This window comes from Denticeps clupeoides, chromosome 1 (genome assembly GCF_900700375.1).
Source record: "Denticeps clupeoides chromosome 1, fDenClu1.1, whole genome shotgun sequence".
Classification (NCBI taxonomy): domain Eukaryota; kingdom Metazoa; phylum Chordata; class Actinopteri; order Clupeiformes; family Denticipitidae; genus Denticeps; species Denticeps clupeoides.
The window spans coordinates 21,374,145-21,393,911 of NC_041707.1; the positions used below are offsets into that span (position 1 = coordinate 21,374,145).

At 42.0% G+C, this 19,767-nt stretch overlaps 1 protein-coding gene across 3 annotated transcripts; it reads left to right on the top strand.

Annotated features, from left to right (window-relative positions):
* Window positions 1–605: 605 nt before the first annotated feature.
* clcn5b (chloride channel, voltage-sensitive 5b) lies at window positions 606–19,406 on the top strand. 3 transcript variants are annotated; one of them, XM_028978733.1, is made up of 13 exons: window positions 606–868; window positions 1,248–1,388; window positions 6,125–6,282; window positions 6,526–6,625; window positions 7,385–7,572; window positions 10,266–10,388; window positions 11,273–11,479; window positions 11,976–12,056; window positions 13,172–13,726; window positions 14,411–14,597; window positions 14,925–15,323; window positions 15,455–15,671; window positions 16,727–19,406. In XM_028978733.1, exons 2-13 carry the CDS (start codon window positions 1,256–1,258, stop codon window positions 16,815–16,817), a joined length of 2,439 nt encoding a protein of 812 aa, XP_028834566.1. In that variant the 5' UTR covers window positions 606–868; window positions 1,248–1,255; the 3' UTR covers window positions 16,818–19,406. The 3 variants fall into 3 exon arrangements, with proteins under 3 accessions (XP_028834566.1, XP_028834567.1, XP_028834568.1); XM_028978734.1 differs by having other exon boundaries at window positions 606–847; XM_028978735.1 differs by lacking the exon at window positions 606–868 and adding an exon at window positions 1,136–1,170.
* The last annotated feature ends 361 nt before the right edge of the window (window positions 19,407–19,767 follow it).

Sequence of the window (19,767 nt, forward strand, 5' to 3'; positions counted from 1 at the left end):
TTTTTTACTTTACAATTTGAGTTTAGGTGGAACTGATTACTACATTTCGTTGCCCTGTACTTGTACATGTGTAATGACAATAAAGTTGAATCTAATCTAATCTAAAACTGATTTCTATACTCCATAATATAATGACATTTATTCTTCGCGACAAAACATTCCCTCTCTGTTGTTAACTTCCATTCACTGAGTTATCTGTTAACAAGACTGGAATACATTCTACTTCTATCATAGAGCTGTAATTTTTTACAGAAAAGCAGCTACACAGTTACAGTTAAAATTTGGACTTCTTGCTGATTCTTGTTTTTTTATGTGCAATATGTTTATATATATATATATATATATGTACAAACACACACACACACACACATAGAAATACAAAGTTCACTATACAAATTATATATATACATATAGTGAACTTTTTGTTATATGGTTGTTATATGGTTGTTAGCAGCGGAATTACACACAAAGAAAGTTAGTTGGTGCATCTCGTGACTTTAGTAGAACGTCGCTTAGCAGAATGCTGTGAAGAGGAGGGCGTCGCAGCGGCTCGACGCTCTCCGAACCAGCAGGGGGCGCCGTCGCTGCAGACCTGCGGCCGCTGACGGAGACACCGGCTGTTTCCAGAAGTCGGAGGAGCGACATCAGTTCGGCAGACAGAAAGCGCTTCAGAAAGTTTTTTCCTCCCCTTAATCTCGAATTGGAATTTTAGCGCCGTCGCCGAGGTGCGGAGCTAAAAGTGAGAGAATGCCTTTTTACACCGAGCATCTCCACAAAAATCCGTAAGCGGGGTTTTCGTGTCAGTCGGCGCGGCCAACTGATTAAAATCTCCGCCACAAGACCAGCGGTAAGAACCCCGACGGCTCAGGTGCGAAGTCTCCTAAATGTGTCTTTTCTACGCCTGTCTGCGCCGTTCAGTCTGAGTTTGTTTTAAACGGTGACAGTTCGGACAGACCTCCCGTCAGTACCGAAACAGAAAGCGCCACGAGAGAAACGCGCTGGACTGTTCGGTGTCTGCCCGTAGTTTGTAAACCGGTGTAACTGGTGCGTGGCGTGGGGCGGACTTCCCTCCGTGTGTCCGGACTGAAGCATCACGGAAATATGTCACGTGCTTTCTTTTCCTTCGGAAAACACGGCGAGTCGTCGCTTATCCATCTTTTCATCAATGTCGTGAGTGCTGTGAAACCCAGAAAAACAGGCCAAACACAGAAGTGTGAGTGGTTTTCTTTTTATTCTTCTTCTTCCAGGAGCTGTCATGGATGGCGCTGGCTTCTGCAATGACCACTACAGCGGCGGGGCCAGCGACGATGACCTGGTGGATATCGGTGGCCCCCATGTGGACTTCGCAGATGACGTCCCCCCTCTGGACCGCGACTATTACGGCTCAGGTAAGGGGGACTCCCCTGTCGCGGTGAGCCCCCATGCCGCATTGGGGCAGCTGCTAAAATTTCCTGCTCTTCTGTTTTTTTCTTGTCTGGTTTCAGAGTTGGGAGACCTCGCCATGCCCCCACTAACATTAATAGTTTTTTTGTACCTTTATTATGCTGGTTTCTGTTAATATTTCTCTGCTGTGCCCAACTGGTCACAGAGGACGTCCTGTTTACGGCCGGCTGAAGACAGTCACTCGGCAGCGTTGATGATTTTCCAAAATGCCGTTAAAACAGTAACCAAGTTTATAGACTTGTGAAGAGCTGCACAGACCGTTTCATAAATCTACGGGTTCCGTTGAATTAACACAGAGAGGAGGGCTGGTATGGAAATGTCTGGTGTTTGAGGTTGGGGTATCTCACCTGGATGCAGAAATTCACAGAAAAGTGAAATGTTGAGTGTTTACTCATCTAGGTCAAATTTCAGCACGTTCAGCGCATTCTGGATCCGGGATATTTCCCATGTCACAGGAATGCGGTTGCATTTGATTGTGTCTAATGGTGTGCAGGCATAATTATTTATAAGAACAAATGATGACACACTGGGAGAATTAAAAACCATCACAACCACGGCAATGCAGTGAAACAGACTTTTGACACTTTTTAAAAATTACATCTCAATTTAATGTAAATAACTAACAATTAGTGCAACATAACAACAATTATATTGTTGTGTTCATGCACCTTGATGAATCAAAACATATAATACTAAATATTACACTATTTTCCCATGATATCTAGATTTGTCGTGATGGCGGTGCGTAGGTCCCTTATGGATAAATTTGATACAAACTTGCTGTGTGTTATACTCTTAGAACAAATTACTTGTAGAGTCATGTGATTTTTAACATGCTCTTAATAACATCTGACATCAAATCAAAAATGTTTTATAAACCACAATTTATTGAAATGCAAGGCATGCAAGAAAAGAATACTCACAAAGAGGTAAAATAAATGGATAAAGTGTTTTATGTGTACATTTGAAGGTTTGAGCTGATGGTGCTTACCTGATTTGTAAAGGTAATGTTCATGCCAGTCATGGTTAATTCTGAGCACAGCCAGTCCCACGGCTCATCTCTTGCAGTCGGATTGCAACATTTCCGGCAGTTAGCTCTGATTCATATCTCCCAAGCCCAGAGAGACTGCTGATGCAGCTCCCCAGACTCACTTTCACAGCCTTAACCCTGTACATCATAACATGGGCCAGAGGTCAGGGCACTGTGTCTCCTCAGTCACTTTTGTGCAAGAAGTTCCAGGTAAAGCTTGGGTTGTTATCATGGTGATCTTGACCTCCAGTGAAAGAAAAACCTTGATTTTATTCAAATTTACACTAATACACTAATCAGGCCTGACCATGCCTAATATTAAAAAGGTCCCAGTTTTGCTGCAAACAGCTCTTACCTGTCAAGACATGGACTCCACTAGACCTCTGAATCTGTCAGCAGCACCTTTTAAGTCCTGTCAATTGTGAGGTGGGACCTGTGGGGATCCGACTTAATTGTCCAGCATGATTGTATTTAGATATTGAGAATTTGGAGGCCAAGTCAACACCTCAAAATCAGTTGGAATACTGGAATCCATGGAATACTGTTTCCATGAAGGCATGTACTTTGTCAGCAGGAAATTTTAGCTAGGTGGTGTATGTCAAAGCAACATCCACATGAATGCAGGATCCAAGCTTTTAAAGTAGAACTTGTTTTCACATGGTCTTTGCCGGCCAACCGAGAATATCTATATCACTTTGCCTGTCAGTGGTCATAATGTTATCGCTGATAAATGTATGTATAGCTTTGAAAGAATTGCCATATTCTGTCCATAGTCCTCGCTGGAGCTGCCTGAAGCTTAAATTAATAGAAGCTTAGTTTAAGCTTGTTATGATTCCTCCTTCCTCAGATAATGTCAGACACTGTAAAAGTCATGTGATGACACTGATACCTCTGGGGCTATCGGTTAACCAGTCAGGGCGACTTGAAAAGAAGAGTTTAGCATTTATTTTCTTATGTGAATCATGCTGCTGCTCCTATATATTTTTCCATATATATGCTCAGATCTAAATGATGGTCATCTCCTGCCTTTTCATCATTTAATATCCTTATTCACAATATATTCATATATTATGTTACAGAGATGTCACTGTATGCATTGTTACCAGCTCATGTTTGATTTGCCCTGTTCGTTTATGTTTTGATTAGTTTTATTTTTCATATTGTTGACACGGCGAATCCAGAACTTTCACCTTTTCATCTCTCTGTATACTTGTACATGGTGAGATGATAATAAAAAATAATAGAAATAATAGATAATAATAGAAAGTGGGGTTTGAACTTGTGACTTTGTGATCTTATGGTAGTGTTGTAGTCAAGATCGCCTAAACCGAGACAAAGACGTTGACGAGACTTGAGGGTACCAAGGCCGAGACCAAGTCACACTATGTCGAGACCAAGACCAAGGCTGGCTGATATTGAGACCAAGACCGAAGACAGACTAAGGCTAGAATCAACATCACATCACTCAGATCAACTGTAGAAAAAAGGCGTTGCTGTAAAGTGTCATTACATGTTAAATCTAATTCATTTTTCTTTTCAATTCTATTTTCCATTTGTCTCTCATTTAAAATCTCCCAGACTTGTCATAGTTACAAGGCCTGATAGAAATGATAAAAACAGTATTCTCAGCAGTCCTCTCATATAAGCATTTTATCATCAAGGGAAAGAGATTGGATCTATCAGAAAGATGTTCATAGAGGCCTTGGGTAAGTGTTCACTTGACACTATTAAATACATGTTCTTCTAGTGAATTTGTCAAATTAACATTATTAAGAATTTACTTTGCAGACGCTTTTATCCACTGCTGGTCTACAGACTTGGGGTAGTGTACAGAGCCCCCAAAGTCCCATGAACTGCGCACAAATGATTGAAAATAATTTACTCTAAATTCTCTGAATACTGAAAAATCAGCCGATGGAAGAACTACAAAGACTAAGGTCGTGTTATAGACTTCATCCAGGAACAATTAGTAGGACTGGGGAAAACACATGGTTATAGATGGATGTTCACAAAGTGCAGAGAAAATGGCCTTAAAGCAAAAAAGAAGTTAGATTCATATAAGCTGAGTTTGATTCTGAGGGGTCAACTTAAAAATATTAAATAACGGGTCTAAACTTGTGCCCGCAGAACGTGGTACAGAAAATTATTATATCCCAAACCGCTACCACTGAGCAAGGCACCGTCACACTGCTACCCGGGCACCTTTCATGGCTGCCCACTGCCATGATGGGTTAATGCAGAAGACACATTTTGTTGTGTGCACCGAGCAAAAAAAAAAAAAAAAAATTTCCTCCCGAACAGATGACTACTATGCGTGCATACTCAACATTCCTTGTCAGATTTTGGAGTTTTGCTCATAGTCTGATAAGAAACTGGAAATGCACAATGCCTCCCATGTTAAAAACTTTTTAATTTTTCTGACATTTTGACTTCGCTGAGACCAAATAGAGTCGAGACCACATCACTATGTTCTGGTTCATAGGCAAGTGTCTTACCCACCACGCTGCTACCACGCCTTAATAAAGCCTGATTGATTGATTGATATATGTGAAAATATTTCATACATGACTTTCTTTCCCAATAATTGTGGAAAATTATGGATTGACTCCTAGCAGGCCTTGTTAAAGTCTTGTTGCATTCTGTGCAATGATTCACCAGCATCAGAACTACTCTTGCTACCCAATTAAATGAAAAGTCCATCTTATATGTGATATATAAGACAGAAAACCATAATGCACAAGGGCTATCCTGCAATCAAACGCTCTTGACACATCAAAAGATGCTTCTACAAAGTTCAAGATAGGGGTTAAGTAGCGGTGTTTGAAAATATCGATACAGCAATCGTGATCTTTTAACGTGGTGATATTGTATCAATACAGGGACATCAAACATCGATATTTTTTAATACAAATTTAGCCCAGAATTCAGTTCTGAGTTATGTTGTTTTAACTGAATTATTAATGTAATGTGATCCACACAGATCGTACACAGCATCTTCTATAACAGCTTTGTTTTTATGTTTTTATATATAAACGTATCATTCTTGCCAATACACATCCCTAATTTAAGGATATGCACACTTACGCAACCAGCGTAGCAATTTTTCACTAACCAGATATTTTAGTTTTTCAGTTGACATGACCAGGTTATAGTGGCTGTCTTAAGTATTCAGGTGCTGAACAAGTCATGCTTTAGTTGCAGCAATGTCAGGGATTCGTTGTATTCTCAGTTCCTCGAATGATGACAATATGGTAGGGTGTTGGCTTTAAACTGGTTTGGAGCAGGCCTTGTCACTTTGTTTTCCACGTAAGACAGACTATTTTACCTGTCAACTTGTGGCCTGTGACCTTATTTTATTTGCCAACCAGACCATCTAGCTAAGAACTTGTTTAGTTGTTAAGAGATGCCTTTGTGTTTTTGTGTCATTTCCTGTAATTTGTTTTGTATATTTTTTTGTTGCATCTTTGCTTCAGTTTCTTTCTGTTTGACTTTTGTTACAAATTTATCAGCTGTACTTAAACAGATTTTAGTCCAGATCACAGTAAACATTTCCTTGAAAGAAAAGCCATTGCCCAATAGCTAGTACAATGGCAATTAATGGCAATCTGTGGCTGGGAACTGTGCTCAACGCGTTGCTTTTGTCCTTCGCAGGCTATGGCAGTGGGAGTGGGGAGGTGGGAACCTCTAATGGGCACATGAAGTTGCTGGACCTGCTGGATGAGGCTGTGCCAGGGGTGGGCACATACGAGGACTTCAACACAATCGACTGGGTCCGGGAGAAGTCCAAGGACCGTGACCGGCACAGAGAGGTGAGCCAAGAACCTGGATAGAATCCACAAACCAGACTGTGGTGTTTGTAGTTCCAGACATTTAAGACTGTGCATACCCTGGTGTTCCGTTTCACTCACTTTTCAGTATGATACACAATATAATTAGATATTTGACCTTATAAGTACTTGCTAATTAATCTGTTGTGTAATAATGAATTTATTTCTGGGACGGTTGGCATCACTGTCTTTGCTTCAACTCCTATGCTCTACTGACCCCCTCAGATCACCAGTAAAAGCAAACTGTCCACCTGGGCTCTGCTGCAGAGCGTCAGTGATGCCTTCTCTGGCTGGCTTCTGATGCTCCTTGTAGGCCTCTCCTCAGGTCAGTTCTCCACAGGCAGCTTTTCTAATGAACTGTCCTCAGTAACCTGTCCAATACCTTTAATGCGATTGATTTCATATGAAGATACCCCCTAGCAAATGACCAGTGTCATTTTCCAAAACATTTTTTTTTCTGAACAGCAGTTAAAATGTAACACGTTAAACAGGCAGCACCAACAAATAGTGCAACAAACCACAGCCAGGCGGCTCGAAGGCTAGATGTTAAAATTGCATGTCTTTAACACTTTCCGTTTAATCTAACCTTTTAACCTTTTATGTGTTTGTTTTTGCATTAGAAAATGTTTTTTTTATTTTATCAGTATTGTTTGGAAAAACAATAATTCTATTTTATTATTTAGTTGCAGTGAAGGACCAGCATTGATATGAGGCATTGATTTCCTTACTGTAAAAAATGTGTTTGAAAGAGTTCTTGGCCATACTGAAACAACAGGCTAGTGCTTGTGGTAAAAGCTTAGAACTAGTTCTGGTTTTTAATGAACAAAGTAAATGAGATGAATGAGCCTACATTTTCTGCACACAAAAGCTAGACAAATTATTGCATAACACTTCTTTAAACTATTCCATTGCCTTGTGGAGTCAGCAGTCCAACATATAACATATAACGGCAGTTTCACTTAACAAGAAAAGCTGTTGAAAACAGAATTGAGGGCAAAATGGCATAAAATGTCTTTCTCATCCCAAAAAACAATTGTTGCTCCGTACTGTTATGTGAGAATTGAACTCGGCTGCGCTCTGTCAGGTGCCCTGGCTGGACTGATTGATATCACAGCGCACTGGATGACAGATCTAAAAGAAGGGGTGTGTCTGAGCGGTTTCTGGTTCAACCATGAACACTGCTGCTGGACCTCCAATGAAACCACCTTCCAGGAGCGTGACCGCTGCCCAGAGTGGAAAAGTTGGGCAGAACTTATGGTGGGAACACCTGAGGTAAGAGTGCTTCTTGGGGCAGAGGTTGACCTAGCGGCTAAGAAAACAGAGCTGTAACCGGAAGGTTTGAATCCCACTGAGCAAAGTACCGTCCCCACACACTGCTCCCCGGGCTGCCCACTGCTCACCAAGGTTGATGGATTAAATGTAGAGGACACAATTCACTGTGTGCACTGGGTGCTGTGCAGTCAGCGGTTTGCATTTATGGCATTTAGTTGATACCCTTATCCACGGCATCTTACAATCTGTAGGTACAGGGACAGTCCCCCTGGAGACACTCAGGGGTTAAAAGTCTTGCTCAGGGACACAATGGTAGTAAGTGGGGTTTGAACCTGTGACTGTGTTGTGCATTTGTGTGTTCCATGTGACAACTAATCACAACAAGGTATTTTGGTAAAATCTTTAGCTTAGTGTTAACTACTCACACCTCCAAGGTTGTGTTTTCAAATCCCCGTTCGGACCTTGTGCGTGGGGAGTTTGCATGCTCTCCCTGTCTGGGTCTGGAGTTTTGGGTTTCTTCTCGCTGCCCAAGTCCATGCACACTAGGCGTGTGCATGGACTCTGAATTGGGAGTGTGTGAGTGAATGGCATCTGCGATCCAGAGTAGGACTAAGTGGTTAAGTGAGTGCGAGTGAGTAAATACTAGACAATCATGTCATACTGCTGACAATCATGTGATAGTGGCCATATGATTTATTGTCTGACTGAATTTTGAACTCATTGTAAGCAATGAATGTGGCCTTTGGATGAAGAGACTGCAACAAATACAGCAAAGCACTTTCCCATTTGAACTCTATCCCTGCTTCCAGCTGACAAAACACTGATCTAAACCTGTAGACCAAAAACAGAATGAGGGCAGTTTCCTTTGGCTTGGATCTGGCAGTCGGATGTACCACATTTGTTTCAGAGGTTCTTGTGTTCTGACTTTGGTCCTAATTCTGTGTCCCGCATGCTGGCAACCATCTAATTGTCAGCGACCTTTCTAAATTGAATAAAGGTTCTGGTGAATATCTTCACAATTATTAAAGACACACAACAAAAGCTGACATTAATAACTTTTTTTTCCTGTAAAGTCCTGTATGTTTAGAATTGCCTGGATGATCAAATGTGGCCATTCATTCTGGAATTACCCCAGGCTTTATCTTATTCAAGGATGAACAGATGTGCTATGTGATATGTGCTGACATTACGTGCTCTATGCACATATGAGGGATTCAGCTTTTTTGTTTGGGTAGGGAGGGCTGCTTCTACATTCATGGTAAAAGGGGAAGTTCCACAAGGAACCAGAGAGTTTTGTGTTCCCAAGATGAAAATCACAGATCTTGTGTCAGGTCCCAAGAAACAATTCAGAAAGGGTTTCAGAAATGTCAGTCCTGGATTTACTCAGTAGTGTCCGATAAAGACAGCAAATGTGGGCCTGTGAGCAATCTTGAACCCCTCCAGTCTCCCCCCACCAACACCACCACCACCATCACAGCTGCAGCTGATTAGTTTTAGCCAGTCACTTCCTGTAACCAGTGCTTAATTTTGAGCCAAGATAACCACAACACCCCTCTGCTGGATGTTACAGACATTACAACAGGCATTTTTTTTTTGGATGTTTATTATTATTATTAGTTCAAGTTCAAGTTGAGCTTTATTTTAATTTAATCTAAATACAGTACACAGTGAAATGAAACAACGTGGATTCAGGTACAACATTTAAACAAATTTACGTACTGACATAAAGTGCAAACAGGGGACACAGGCAGTGCAAGAGTAGCTTTTAACATGCAGATAACAAGAAGACAGACAGCACTTATCTAGTGAAATGAATAATGAAGTAAAAATAGTGCAAACAGTGCTGTGCAAATTGGAACAGTGCGATAATAGATCATATTTACTCAACGTAACAGAGGTGGTGTGGAAAGAAGCTATTTCACACTCTTGCAGTGAGGGCCCGAATGCTTCTGTACCTTTGTGTGGATGATGAAGAGTACATGTGAGGGGTGTGTAGAGTCCTTCACAATGCTGGTGACTTTCCAGATGCAGCATGTTTGGAAAATATTATTATTAAGAAGCAGGTGAAAACCCTCTTGTTCAAAAAGTATTACAGACAAATCTAACACTTACACAGGCACATGCATACACATTGCACAAAACAACAAAACAGTAAAAAAATGTATATATACATTATAATTTTTTCTTCGTCTAGCACCTAACAATCTCTGAGCATGCTCTTCGCTGACAAGTTGAGCCTTATCAGGGCTCTTAGTTTGTAAACTCAATATTCTATAGAAATTGAACGAGAATTGCTGGTGTCTTCCTCTTGTAAGTCGCTTTGGATAAAAGCGTCTGCTAAATAAAATAAAGTAAAGTAAAGTAAAGTAAAGTAAAGTATTATCCGGTGCATATTATCCAGTTGTTTCCAGAATTCTGGGACTTGCCTGAAGATTGTCAGGAAGAGTTTCAGAAACTCATACCTACTCAATAATCAAGCATTTTTACCCTGAAACAAACAAGAGCAAACAGTACAGATACATTTACATTTATGGCATTTATCAGACGCCCTTATCCAGAGCGACTTACAATCAGTAGTCGCAGGGTATGTTAAAATACCTCAAAATGGCCATAATTATAATTATCATATAAAATTGCAACGGACTGATTATTGGTCATGTTTACTGTATGTATCTGTCTGTTTTGTCCTGCAGGGGGCATCAGCGTACATTATCAACTACCTGCTGTACGTCTGCTGGGCTCTGCTCTTCTCCTTACTGGCTGTCTTTCTGGTCCGAGCCTTCGCCCCCTATGCTTGTGGCTCTGGCATTCCTGAGGTACGATGCGGCACCTTCCTCCAGATCTCACTCCACTTTCCAACCATCCTGCATATTTACACTAATTACAGTATTTATTATGGATTTTGACTCCAGGCTATTATACAATTCTCTCTTGGCCACTCAGCTGCCAAGGCCAGCATGCTCAATGTCCCCTTTCATTCCCACCACTGCTGTACATTTACAGACCCTGTACTTCCCCTCCCGCCATCCCTCTCGGGTTGTCTCTCACATTTCATTTATGTCATTGCTGTGGTAGATATTGTTATTTGCTGAGAAGAGGAAGGAGACTTTTATCCCCCCTTTTTTAACAGTGCCGGTTTTCCTCATCCTTCTATAACGCCTGCTGTCAGTTCGACTGAAGACCATGAGTGTTAACAGATGTTTAACCACAGTGATTCAGTGTATCAGCTCTGGCAGGCAACAGAGCTGTGGGATTCATCTGTGTTTTGTCTTGAGGATCCACATTTATTAGTTTTTTTTTTCATGAATGCCCTGTAGATTACATTTACTGATGATATCAAAGAGGCATTTGAACTGTTTTAACCTTTGCAGCTTCTATTTGTAGCACCATTAACATAAATTGAAAAGGCAAAAAAGTTTAAATTACCAGACTCTGTCACATTTGAATTAGATATTTTTTTAAATCATCCAGTGAAAGACTTGCCAAAGCATGTGAAGCATGTGTTAAAATTATTGGTCTTCTTTGGAAGGCATAAATACAAGTCCTGTCTAATCCCATTAGCTATGGATTTCAGTGGCGTGGGAGTTGTAATGAACAACTGGCCTTGTGGAAGCGTGGTTGATTTGTGGTTAGAAATGGGATGATCACTGACAGATTTGATAAGAAGCACACGCTCATGCAGAATGTTTAACTCCTGTAGATTAAGACGATACTCAGTGGATTCATCATCCGGGGATACCTGGGAAAGTGGACGCTCTTGATCAAGACCATCACCCTGGTGCTGGCTGTGTCGTCCGGGCTGAGCCTGGGCAAAGAGGGCCCGATGGTACATGTATCATGTTGCTGTGCCAACATCCTGTGTCACCTCTTCACCAAATACAGGAAGAATGAAGCAAAGAGGCGAGAGGTACAATTTTTAGATTCGGAGTGGGAGTTACATGGGTTTGGAATATGCTAGAAAGTGCCATAACTATTCATTTATGCAATGTTTTTGAAAATATACATATATCATGTGCGACAACAAATTTAGGCTTTTACTTTCATCAAATCATAATCAAGCTGTTTCTTTGCTGGATCAGAGAGGCTGCTGAGCAGCGGACATGAGTTGTAAAGAATATTATAGATTATTGTAGTAGATTATTATTAACAATGCATTTGAATATCTTTTGCATATTATGAATTGGTCATATCTTTATTTATTAATGCATTCATTAATTTGTATTGTGTAAACCTTCTTTGCGCTGCAGCCTGAGGACTTTAGCTTGTTATCAGCATGGGTCTGTGACCTGGAGTCACAGATCAGAATAAACTGTCTTTCTAGGCTACATAAGTAACCTAGAAAGGTGAACATTGATTCAGTGTTGCTCTGTAGCTCTGAATATAGCTTTGTGTCCCAATCCAAGGTTCTGTCGGCAGCAGCTGCGGTGGGCGTCTCTGTGGCATTTGGTGCCCCAATAGGTGGAGTGCTGTTCAGTTTGGAAGAGGTATGTTTTAATCACATCAAAGCATAGTTAACAATGGTCTTTACAGGAATCTGTTTGGAGCGCTTCTAAGCTTTATGTGTTTTATTTTGGTTTGTTCAGAGCAAGAATGTCCTTTAAAAAACTCCCAGTATTTTGAAGTAATATAGTTAATTTGATAACTAATTTACATAATTGATTGAATTTATACTCGACTGGTCAATTATTCCACATTTTTATTCAAGCAGCTCAATTCCAATGAATAGCTTGAAATAGTACAAAGTACAATAGTACAATGAACATCCAGCTGGGGGAAAAAAGGCGTTACATTATTTTGTAAAAGCTGTAGGGAGTGTCATTTTTATGTGAGCCAGCATCCCTTGGTGGCATGTCTTGGGCAATGTGGATATATGTGGAGAGTCTGGCGAAATCTATGTTAATGAGCTATGACATGGTTTAGAGGCACCCAGCAAAGTGCTCAGTTTTTTTTTTTTGAACATTCCTTTCTTCAACAGCACTGTTGGCAGGGCAGTCAGAGCTCATTTTGTCTTGTTCTTGTCTTCTGTCTTCAGACTCCTTGGTAAAAGTTGCACATAATCCCCAAGAAAGGGAACAAAAGCTCCCTGTTTTGAAGCCAAAAATAACATTAATAGAGCATGGCATCATGACCATGTTATACTTATTTGCATGTAGACCAGAAGAGGCTATTTAGTGTGTATGAACCAATATTTTTTCCATGCACTCTGAGTGTGAATACACACATCTGCTAAATGAATCAAAATGTGTCCTTCCTCTCATGGGAGAAGATGTCATTACATTATAATGTTGAGGAAAGTGGAGCCAATCGTTCAACAAAGGCCAGGCTGGTCTGGTTCTTGTTGTCTCTAATGAAAAGAATTAACAATATCTCACTGCCGTTTTGCCAATGCTAAGAAGCTGATTGGTCGCTCATGCTTCCATCATTTCTTCTTTAAAATGTGTTTATTCTGTCATTTTGTTTTCCTCTTCTTTGATTCTGTTTTACATCCCACTCTGCTTTAACATTTTTGTTCCATTCTCTCACCTCCTTGTTTTATTTGAAATCTTTAAGAACAGCATTGGAAGAGTAGATTAAAAGTTTCTTTTTTTTTTTTGCTCAGGTCAGCTACTACTTTCCTCTGAAGACCCTGTGGCGTTCATTCTTCGCAGCCCTTGTGGGGGCGTTCACTCTGCGCTCCATTAACCCCTTTGGCAACAGTCGTCTGGTGCTCTTCTATGTGGAGTTTCACGCGCCCTGGCACCTTCTAGAGCTGGTGCCCTTTGTAATGCTGGGCATATTCGGGGGCCTGTGGGGAGCCCTCTTCATTCGAACCAACATTGCCTGGTGCCGCCGGCGCAAAACCACCCGTCTGGGTCGCTTTCCTGTCGTGGAGGTGCTGCTGGTGACCCTTGCCACGGCCGTGCTGGCCTTCCCCAACGAATACACACGCATGAGTGGCAGCGAGCTCATCTCTGAGCTCTTCAACGACTGCAGCCTGTTGGACTCGTCTAAACTATGTGACTACGCTGAGAGGGATCCAGCGATCAATGGCAGCGAGAGTGGAAATGAGTTGCCAGACCGACCAGCCGGCAGTGGACTCTACACTGCACTTTGGCAGCTGGTCCTCGCACTGATCTTCAAAGTGGTCATCACCATCTTCACATTTGGCATAAAGGTGAGGATATGTGAGGGAAGATATTCTATAACAAAATGTGTCCTCTGCTTTTACCCCATCACCCTTGGTGAACAGTGGGCAGCCATGACAGGCACCCGGGAAGCATTGTGAGGGGATGGTGCTTTGCTCAGTGGCACCTTGGCGGATTGGGATTCGAACCAGCAACCTTCTTGATTATGGCCATAAAAAGATGTCATTGTGTCTGTGTAATCTCATTGTCACTAAACGTGAATCTCATTGCTACTAAACAAACGCGTTGGCACTCAGAAGGGAAGCGGTTAATGACTTAGCCATCAGGTGGGTGGCGGAGTGGAGCGGAGTTCAGAAGGTTGGTGCGAAGGTGAGTAGAGCTGAATCGGTGTTCAGCACGAGATAAGTATAGCTGAGTGAACTCAATGACCGAGTGCTGGATGGCTGGTAGTGACCACCTACTTTTACGTCTTGACAAAAGCGCAAGAGAGAACAAATTTGTAGTTGTCAGTATGATAGAACAGAAACTTTTTGTTGGTGTGTATTTATTTTTGTCACCCCACCTGTCAATATTACATATGAACACCAGAGTCAAAAATCCTACAATCCTTTCTTGATTTATCAATCCCCACGATGCCTTTCACCTTAGCGGTTAGTGGTTAGCACTAGTTTGAAAATAGTGCCTTAAACCTTGGGGCTTTTTGCCCTGCCTAGGTACCATCAGGTCTGTTCATCCCCAGCATGGCAGTGGGTGCCATTGCTGGCCGCCTGCTTGGAGTGGGCATGGAACAGTTGGCATATTACCACCCTGAGTGGAGCATGCTGAAGGGCTGGTGCACCCCTGGGGCTGACTGCATCACTCCTGGCCTCTACGCAATGGTCGGAGCTACAGCCTGCTTAGGTACTGATGCCCACATGACAGAAAACGTTTCTAATTTTGTCATCTAGTTATGTCATCTCCCTTTTTTCTTCTCATTTTCCTCTCATCTGTCACCTGGTGGCTTTGCTTGGCATTGATCTTTCTGATGTTTATCACTTACAGAGCTCACTAAAGTTTTTCATTAATATTTGGAGTACCCACCATTTACTACAGTTTTTTTAAGCACTTTTTGTCATCTTTACTCTGTTGTCTCATTTATCTCTTTATTGTCTTTTTAACTGTTTCTTGTGTAGCCTTAGGAAGACTTCATATGTTTTTTTTCTTAATCAATCACCTGTGTGCCCTCAGGTGGAGTGACCCGTATGACTGTGTCTCTGGTGGTGATCATGTTCGAGCTGACGGGGGGGCTGGAGTACATTGTTCCACTTATGGCCGCTACTATGACCAGCAAGTGGGTGGCAGATGCTCTGGGTCGGGAGGGGATTTACGAAGCTCACATCCGGCTCAATGGCTACCCTTTCTTGGAGGCCAAGGAGGAGTACGCCCATCAGACCCTGGCTATGGATGTGATGCGTCCGCGTCGAAGTGACCCCGCACTGGCTGTGCTGACACAGGACGACATGACTGTCGGTCAAGTAGAGGAGCTGGTTGCAGCTACAGAATACAGCGGCTACCCTGTGGTGGTTTCTCATGACTCCCTGCGCCTGGTGGGCTTTGTGCTGCGAAGGGATCTCCTCATTTTCATAGGTGACTTGTAAATCTCCTTGATCTGTTTTTTTGTAGCGCTAAAGTTGTTATTGCTGTTGAGGTAATTGTTAATTAAAAATGATCTTCATGATTTTTCTCAATTTTGACCACTTATGTATTTTTCTTATTAGAAAATGCCCGTAAGCACCAGGAGGGAGTGGTCAGTGCATCATTGGTTCTGTTTGGGGACCACCCGCCTCCACAGCCAGCAAACGGACCCCCGCCAGTCAAACTTCGATCCATCCTGGACCTCTGCCCATTCACTGTTACTGACCATACCCCCATGGAGATTGTAGTGGACATCTTTCGAAAGATGGGGCTCCGACAGTCTTTGGTCACACACAATGGGTTAGTCACTTATATTTTGTGGTTCATTCAGAATACACTGATGGTAAGGGTGAAATCTCACTAGCAGCTGTAGTCCAAGAGTGTTATACCAATACATGCTCATCAGTGGGACTGTTTAAGTTAAAATGAGAGGGCTGTTATTGATATTAGGGCTGAACCCTTTTGCATTCACCAGCCACCTAATGTTGCAGTACTCGGGGTCTAGTGCTGTGACCCACTTTTCCTCAGTGTTTTATGTTTTCATGCTCGCAAAGATATTCATAATGATCAGAAATATGGAAAGAGGGGGAGATTCAAACATGTCATGATTGTGGGATCATCGAGGGAAGACCAGAGGCCTGCTTTAAAACAGTTTGATTATTAAAGTAATAAGATTTAAAACCAAAGACTGATTGAGACATCAGCAGTGGTTCTAAATCATGGGCTTTAATCAAGAAATATTGCAAAACCAGAATTTGCACAGGTCATTCGGTCTCTTAAGACCTGGTGTGTTGTAATACTATTAAAGCACTGTTTAAGTTCTTTGAATAGTTTGCACATTATATTTTTACAATAAATGGCCCAGATCTAAGTATGGGACTGATTTACTAGTGTAAGATCAAAGGCGTCCTCAGGATTTACATGAATAAATAAGAATAAATGTTCTTCTGAGCCAGAATGTGATTGCAGAGGGCTACATTTACCCTCTGAAACCCTTATACAGTCATAAACCCTTATACTTTGTCCTGCTTTTTGCATGAATATTCTGTTGAAACACACTTTGGCCCAACTGGCCTAAGGATTTTAACACGTTCGTGGCCTGCATGTTTGTCCATGTGCCTATGATGTTTAACCAGTTCATGATGTCAGAAGGGGTCAAATCTTCTCCTCTCCTGATGTCTCTTCCCCAGGCATTTTCTGTGAGAATGATACACAAAGCTACAACACATTGCTCTGAAGATGTCATGTTTTTCATTAGACATTTTTTTGTATGTGGAACACATGAGGTTTTGAAAACCTGACTATATTCACCAAGTAAATCTCTCTCTCTCTCCTTCTCCATGTCTCTTTCACAGCCGTTTGTTAGGAATCATCACTAAGAAGGACATTCTCAAGCACATGGCACAGATGGCCAACAGGGACCCAGACTCCATACTCTTCAACTGAAGCACTCTCCCAGTCGACACCCATACCACAGACACAGACACTCCTGGGAACCAGGATGATGTTTAAATGTCTCTGTGCGCGTGTGTGTGTGTGTGTGTGTGTGTGTGTGTGTGTGTGTGTGAGTATGTGTGTGTTAATGACACCAAACGCTAACGGCAATTAAACTGGCCAAGCTGGGGCAGAAGGTTTTTTCTTAGCTGGATGTTCTGTGCCTTGAGGTGAAAAGGACTGATTGTGGGAAAGCAGATTGACAAACGCAAACAGACTATTTCAGTAGCGTACAGGGAATTGTCTTACATATCCAGGATGTCCATACGTAGCTCACATGACTTTCAGTGTCAAGAAATGAAAATTGAGGGCAGTGTTGATTTTTTTAAATGTAGCGTTTGTTTGTAATTTTCACACACTGTAATTTTAGCGAGGGATATATTACTTGGTTCATTCCTTGATCCTTGTCTGGGCTTGTCGGGAAGTGAAATATAAGTGTGGGAAGGCCCTTGTGTCTTCCCGAGAAGCTGGGCCTGGTTGAATGCGAGCGCAGTATGAAATGAAACTGTGGCGTGTAATTCTGAACCTGAGCCGTGAGAGATACCATCAGCGCACCCTCCAGCCATCTCAGCCACCCCAGTCATGCTGTTTTCCCCCCTTAATGTCTCTCTCTCTCTCTCTCTCTCTCTCTCTCTTGTTTTCTGTGTTTTTCCCTTCATCTGATTTGTACTTAGTTCTTGGTCTTGAATTGTGTGAGTAATAATGACTGCAGCAAAGCCAGAGAAAACAAAAAGTCCACGTTTTCCAAAGAGCTGTGCCTCCCGCTGCACCTACGGGACCTCCATGATGGAATGTGGCAGTGAGATTGAACTGGTTAATTGCTATATAAATCTTCGCCATCTGTCTGTACAAAGTCTTGTAGTTTTCTGCTTTTTGTCCTATATGTATAAATAATTTATACATATAGGTATATGTATGGATTTATATGTATACCGTGGAGAGAGCAATCACCACTTTCTGTCATGACTGTTGCCAAGCTGGAAATTAAATAATCACAGGGCCTTAATTGTTACATTTACAATGTTTTGGGCACTTATAATATATTACACGTTCGTGTGATTATCAGTAATTTCCATCAAATAAGCTTATTTCTTTATAATGAGGAAATATGACCTTTGTCCTCCAGTGTTCCTACTGTTTGTCTGGGGAAGGTGTTGCATCACACTGACTTGCTCCACTGTTGCTTCCCTGGCTGCAGCTCAGCCATCCTGCCACTAAGTGGCTCTGTTTTACACACTGCAGCAAGCAGTTGAGGACTTTTGTTGGCTGACGTTCTCAGAGCTGCGGCGATAATAAGAACCCGGGGGGCCTGCCGCTCACGCCCTGCTCCTCTTCAGCATGGGGTTGCACCCAGCACCTGCTCCAAATTTCAAAACTCAAGTACAATCACTTGTGTAAGAATTTCTACATTTTCCCCAATTCCAGTTACACCATGCTGCCTTCCAGATTTCCTCAGAAGAGCTCTTTCTGAATGTTTCTCTCTTCCCCCATCTTTCAAATGTTAAGATGGTCCAAAGATGACCTAATTGAGTGTCCATTTTTTCTGCCATTAGTGGGGAGCTCTGAGCCACAAGCCAAAGCCCTGGCTCCACTTTTAATCGTGTTTATTTGCCAAAGGCTCTCCCTTTCCTCTCCATGCTCCATCTGACCTTTCAGACCTCTTTTGTAAGAAGTCCTTTCTCCGTTCATCCAGTTTGGTATTTGAATTGTTTACTGGCTTTTGAAGGAACTCGGGCCCCTTCACACACACTCACGCAAGGACTTGCTGACCTTAGATACACACGTTCATACACACACATGCACACACTCTATATCTCCTGCTTTCCCTTTTTCATTGAAATTCCCAGGAGTCTGGGCTGGGAGGCTGGAATGCCTATTGTTCCCTTTCGGGTCCTGGGCGTCTGGACCGCCGCCGGTCGCCAGGATGTTTCCCGTTTCCACTGGTCAGGCTGTGCTTGTGGGCGGGTTAAGCTTCCACTCTTAGAAAGTCAATTTCCTGGACCTGCTTTGTAACAACAGTGAATTCTAAATGATAATAATGGGACCAAAAAAAAGGGGGCATTCCTAATTGAATATAGCGGGGTGGTGTTTTTTTGTGTACAAAGGTGTCGGAATGAGGGGTTCTAAAAACTCTTTGTATTTCATCCTTTAAGACAAATAGCAGCCAGGGAGGGTTGTGAGGTTACCCAAACACCATATTGGGTTTTGTGGGGGAGTCAGGGGAGGTGACACACACACACACACACACTCTGTGGCCTTCTCACTTAAAGCTGTATTTCTGTGAGAGACAACATCAACAAACATCAACGACCTGGAGCCAGACGGAGCACTGTGGCTCTTCTCCAACATTTTATACCATGATTATCACTCACTGACACTCAACCCTCATGTCTGTTTGTGATTGGACCCTAAGAATATGGCGGCATTGTTCTATAGTTCTTGTGTATGTCTTATAACCTAATATTAATTTATTTTTCGCATGAATTGAATCAGTTTTTTTTTCTGGATGGATCGGAATAAATATGTTGGAGTGAAGTTGGAGTGTTGGTGTTTATGTATTCATTACTTCAAATATTTAAGAAATGCATGAATAATCTTTTTATGATTTTATGGTAATGGTGTAAAAATACTATTGTAATAATTTTTGATATAGAAGATTCTTGTTAATTCCTTTAAAAACCACAATTTGAAACAGTTAAACTTTAGATATATCATGAGCACCCCTGCCTTATTGAAGCGGTTGTTTATGTCCTTGTGACAAACAGCAAGCACAGTAAACAACAAAATGTGTCCTTAACCATCACCCTGAGAAGTGGGCAGCCATGAAAGGCGCCTGGGGAGCAGTATGTAGGGATGGTGGTTTCCTCAAGAAGACGTCAGTGGCACCTTGACTGTTCGGGAT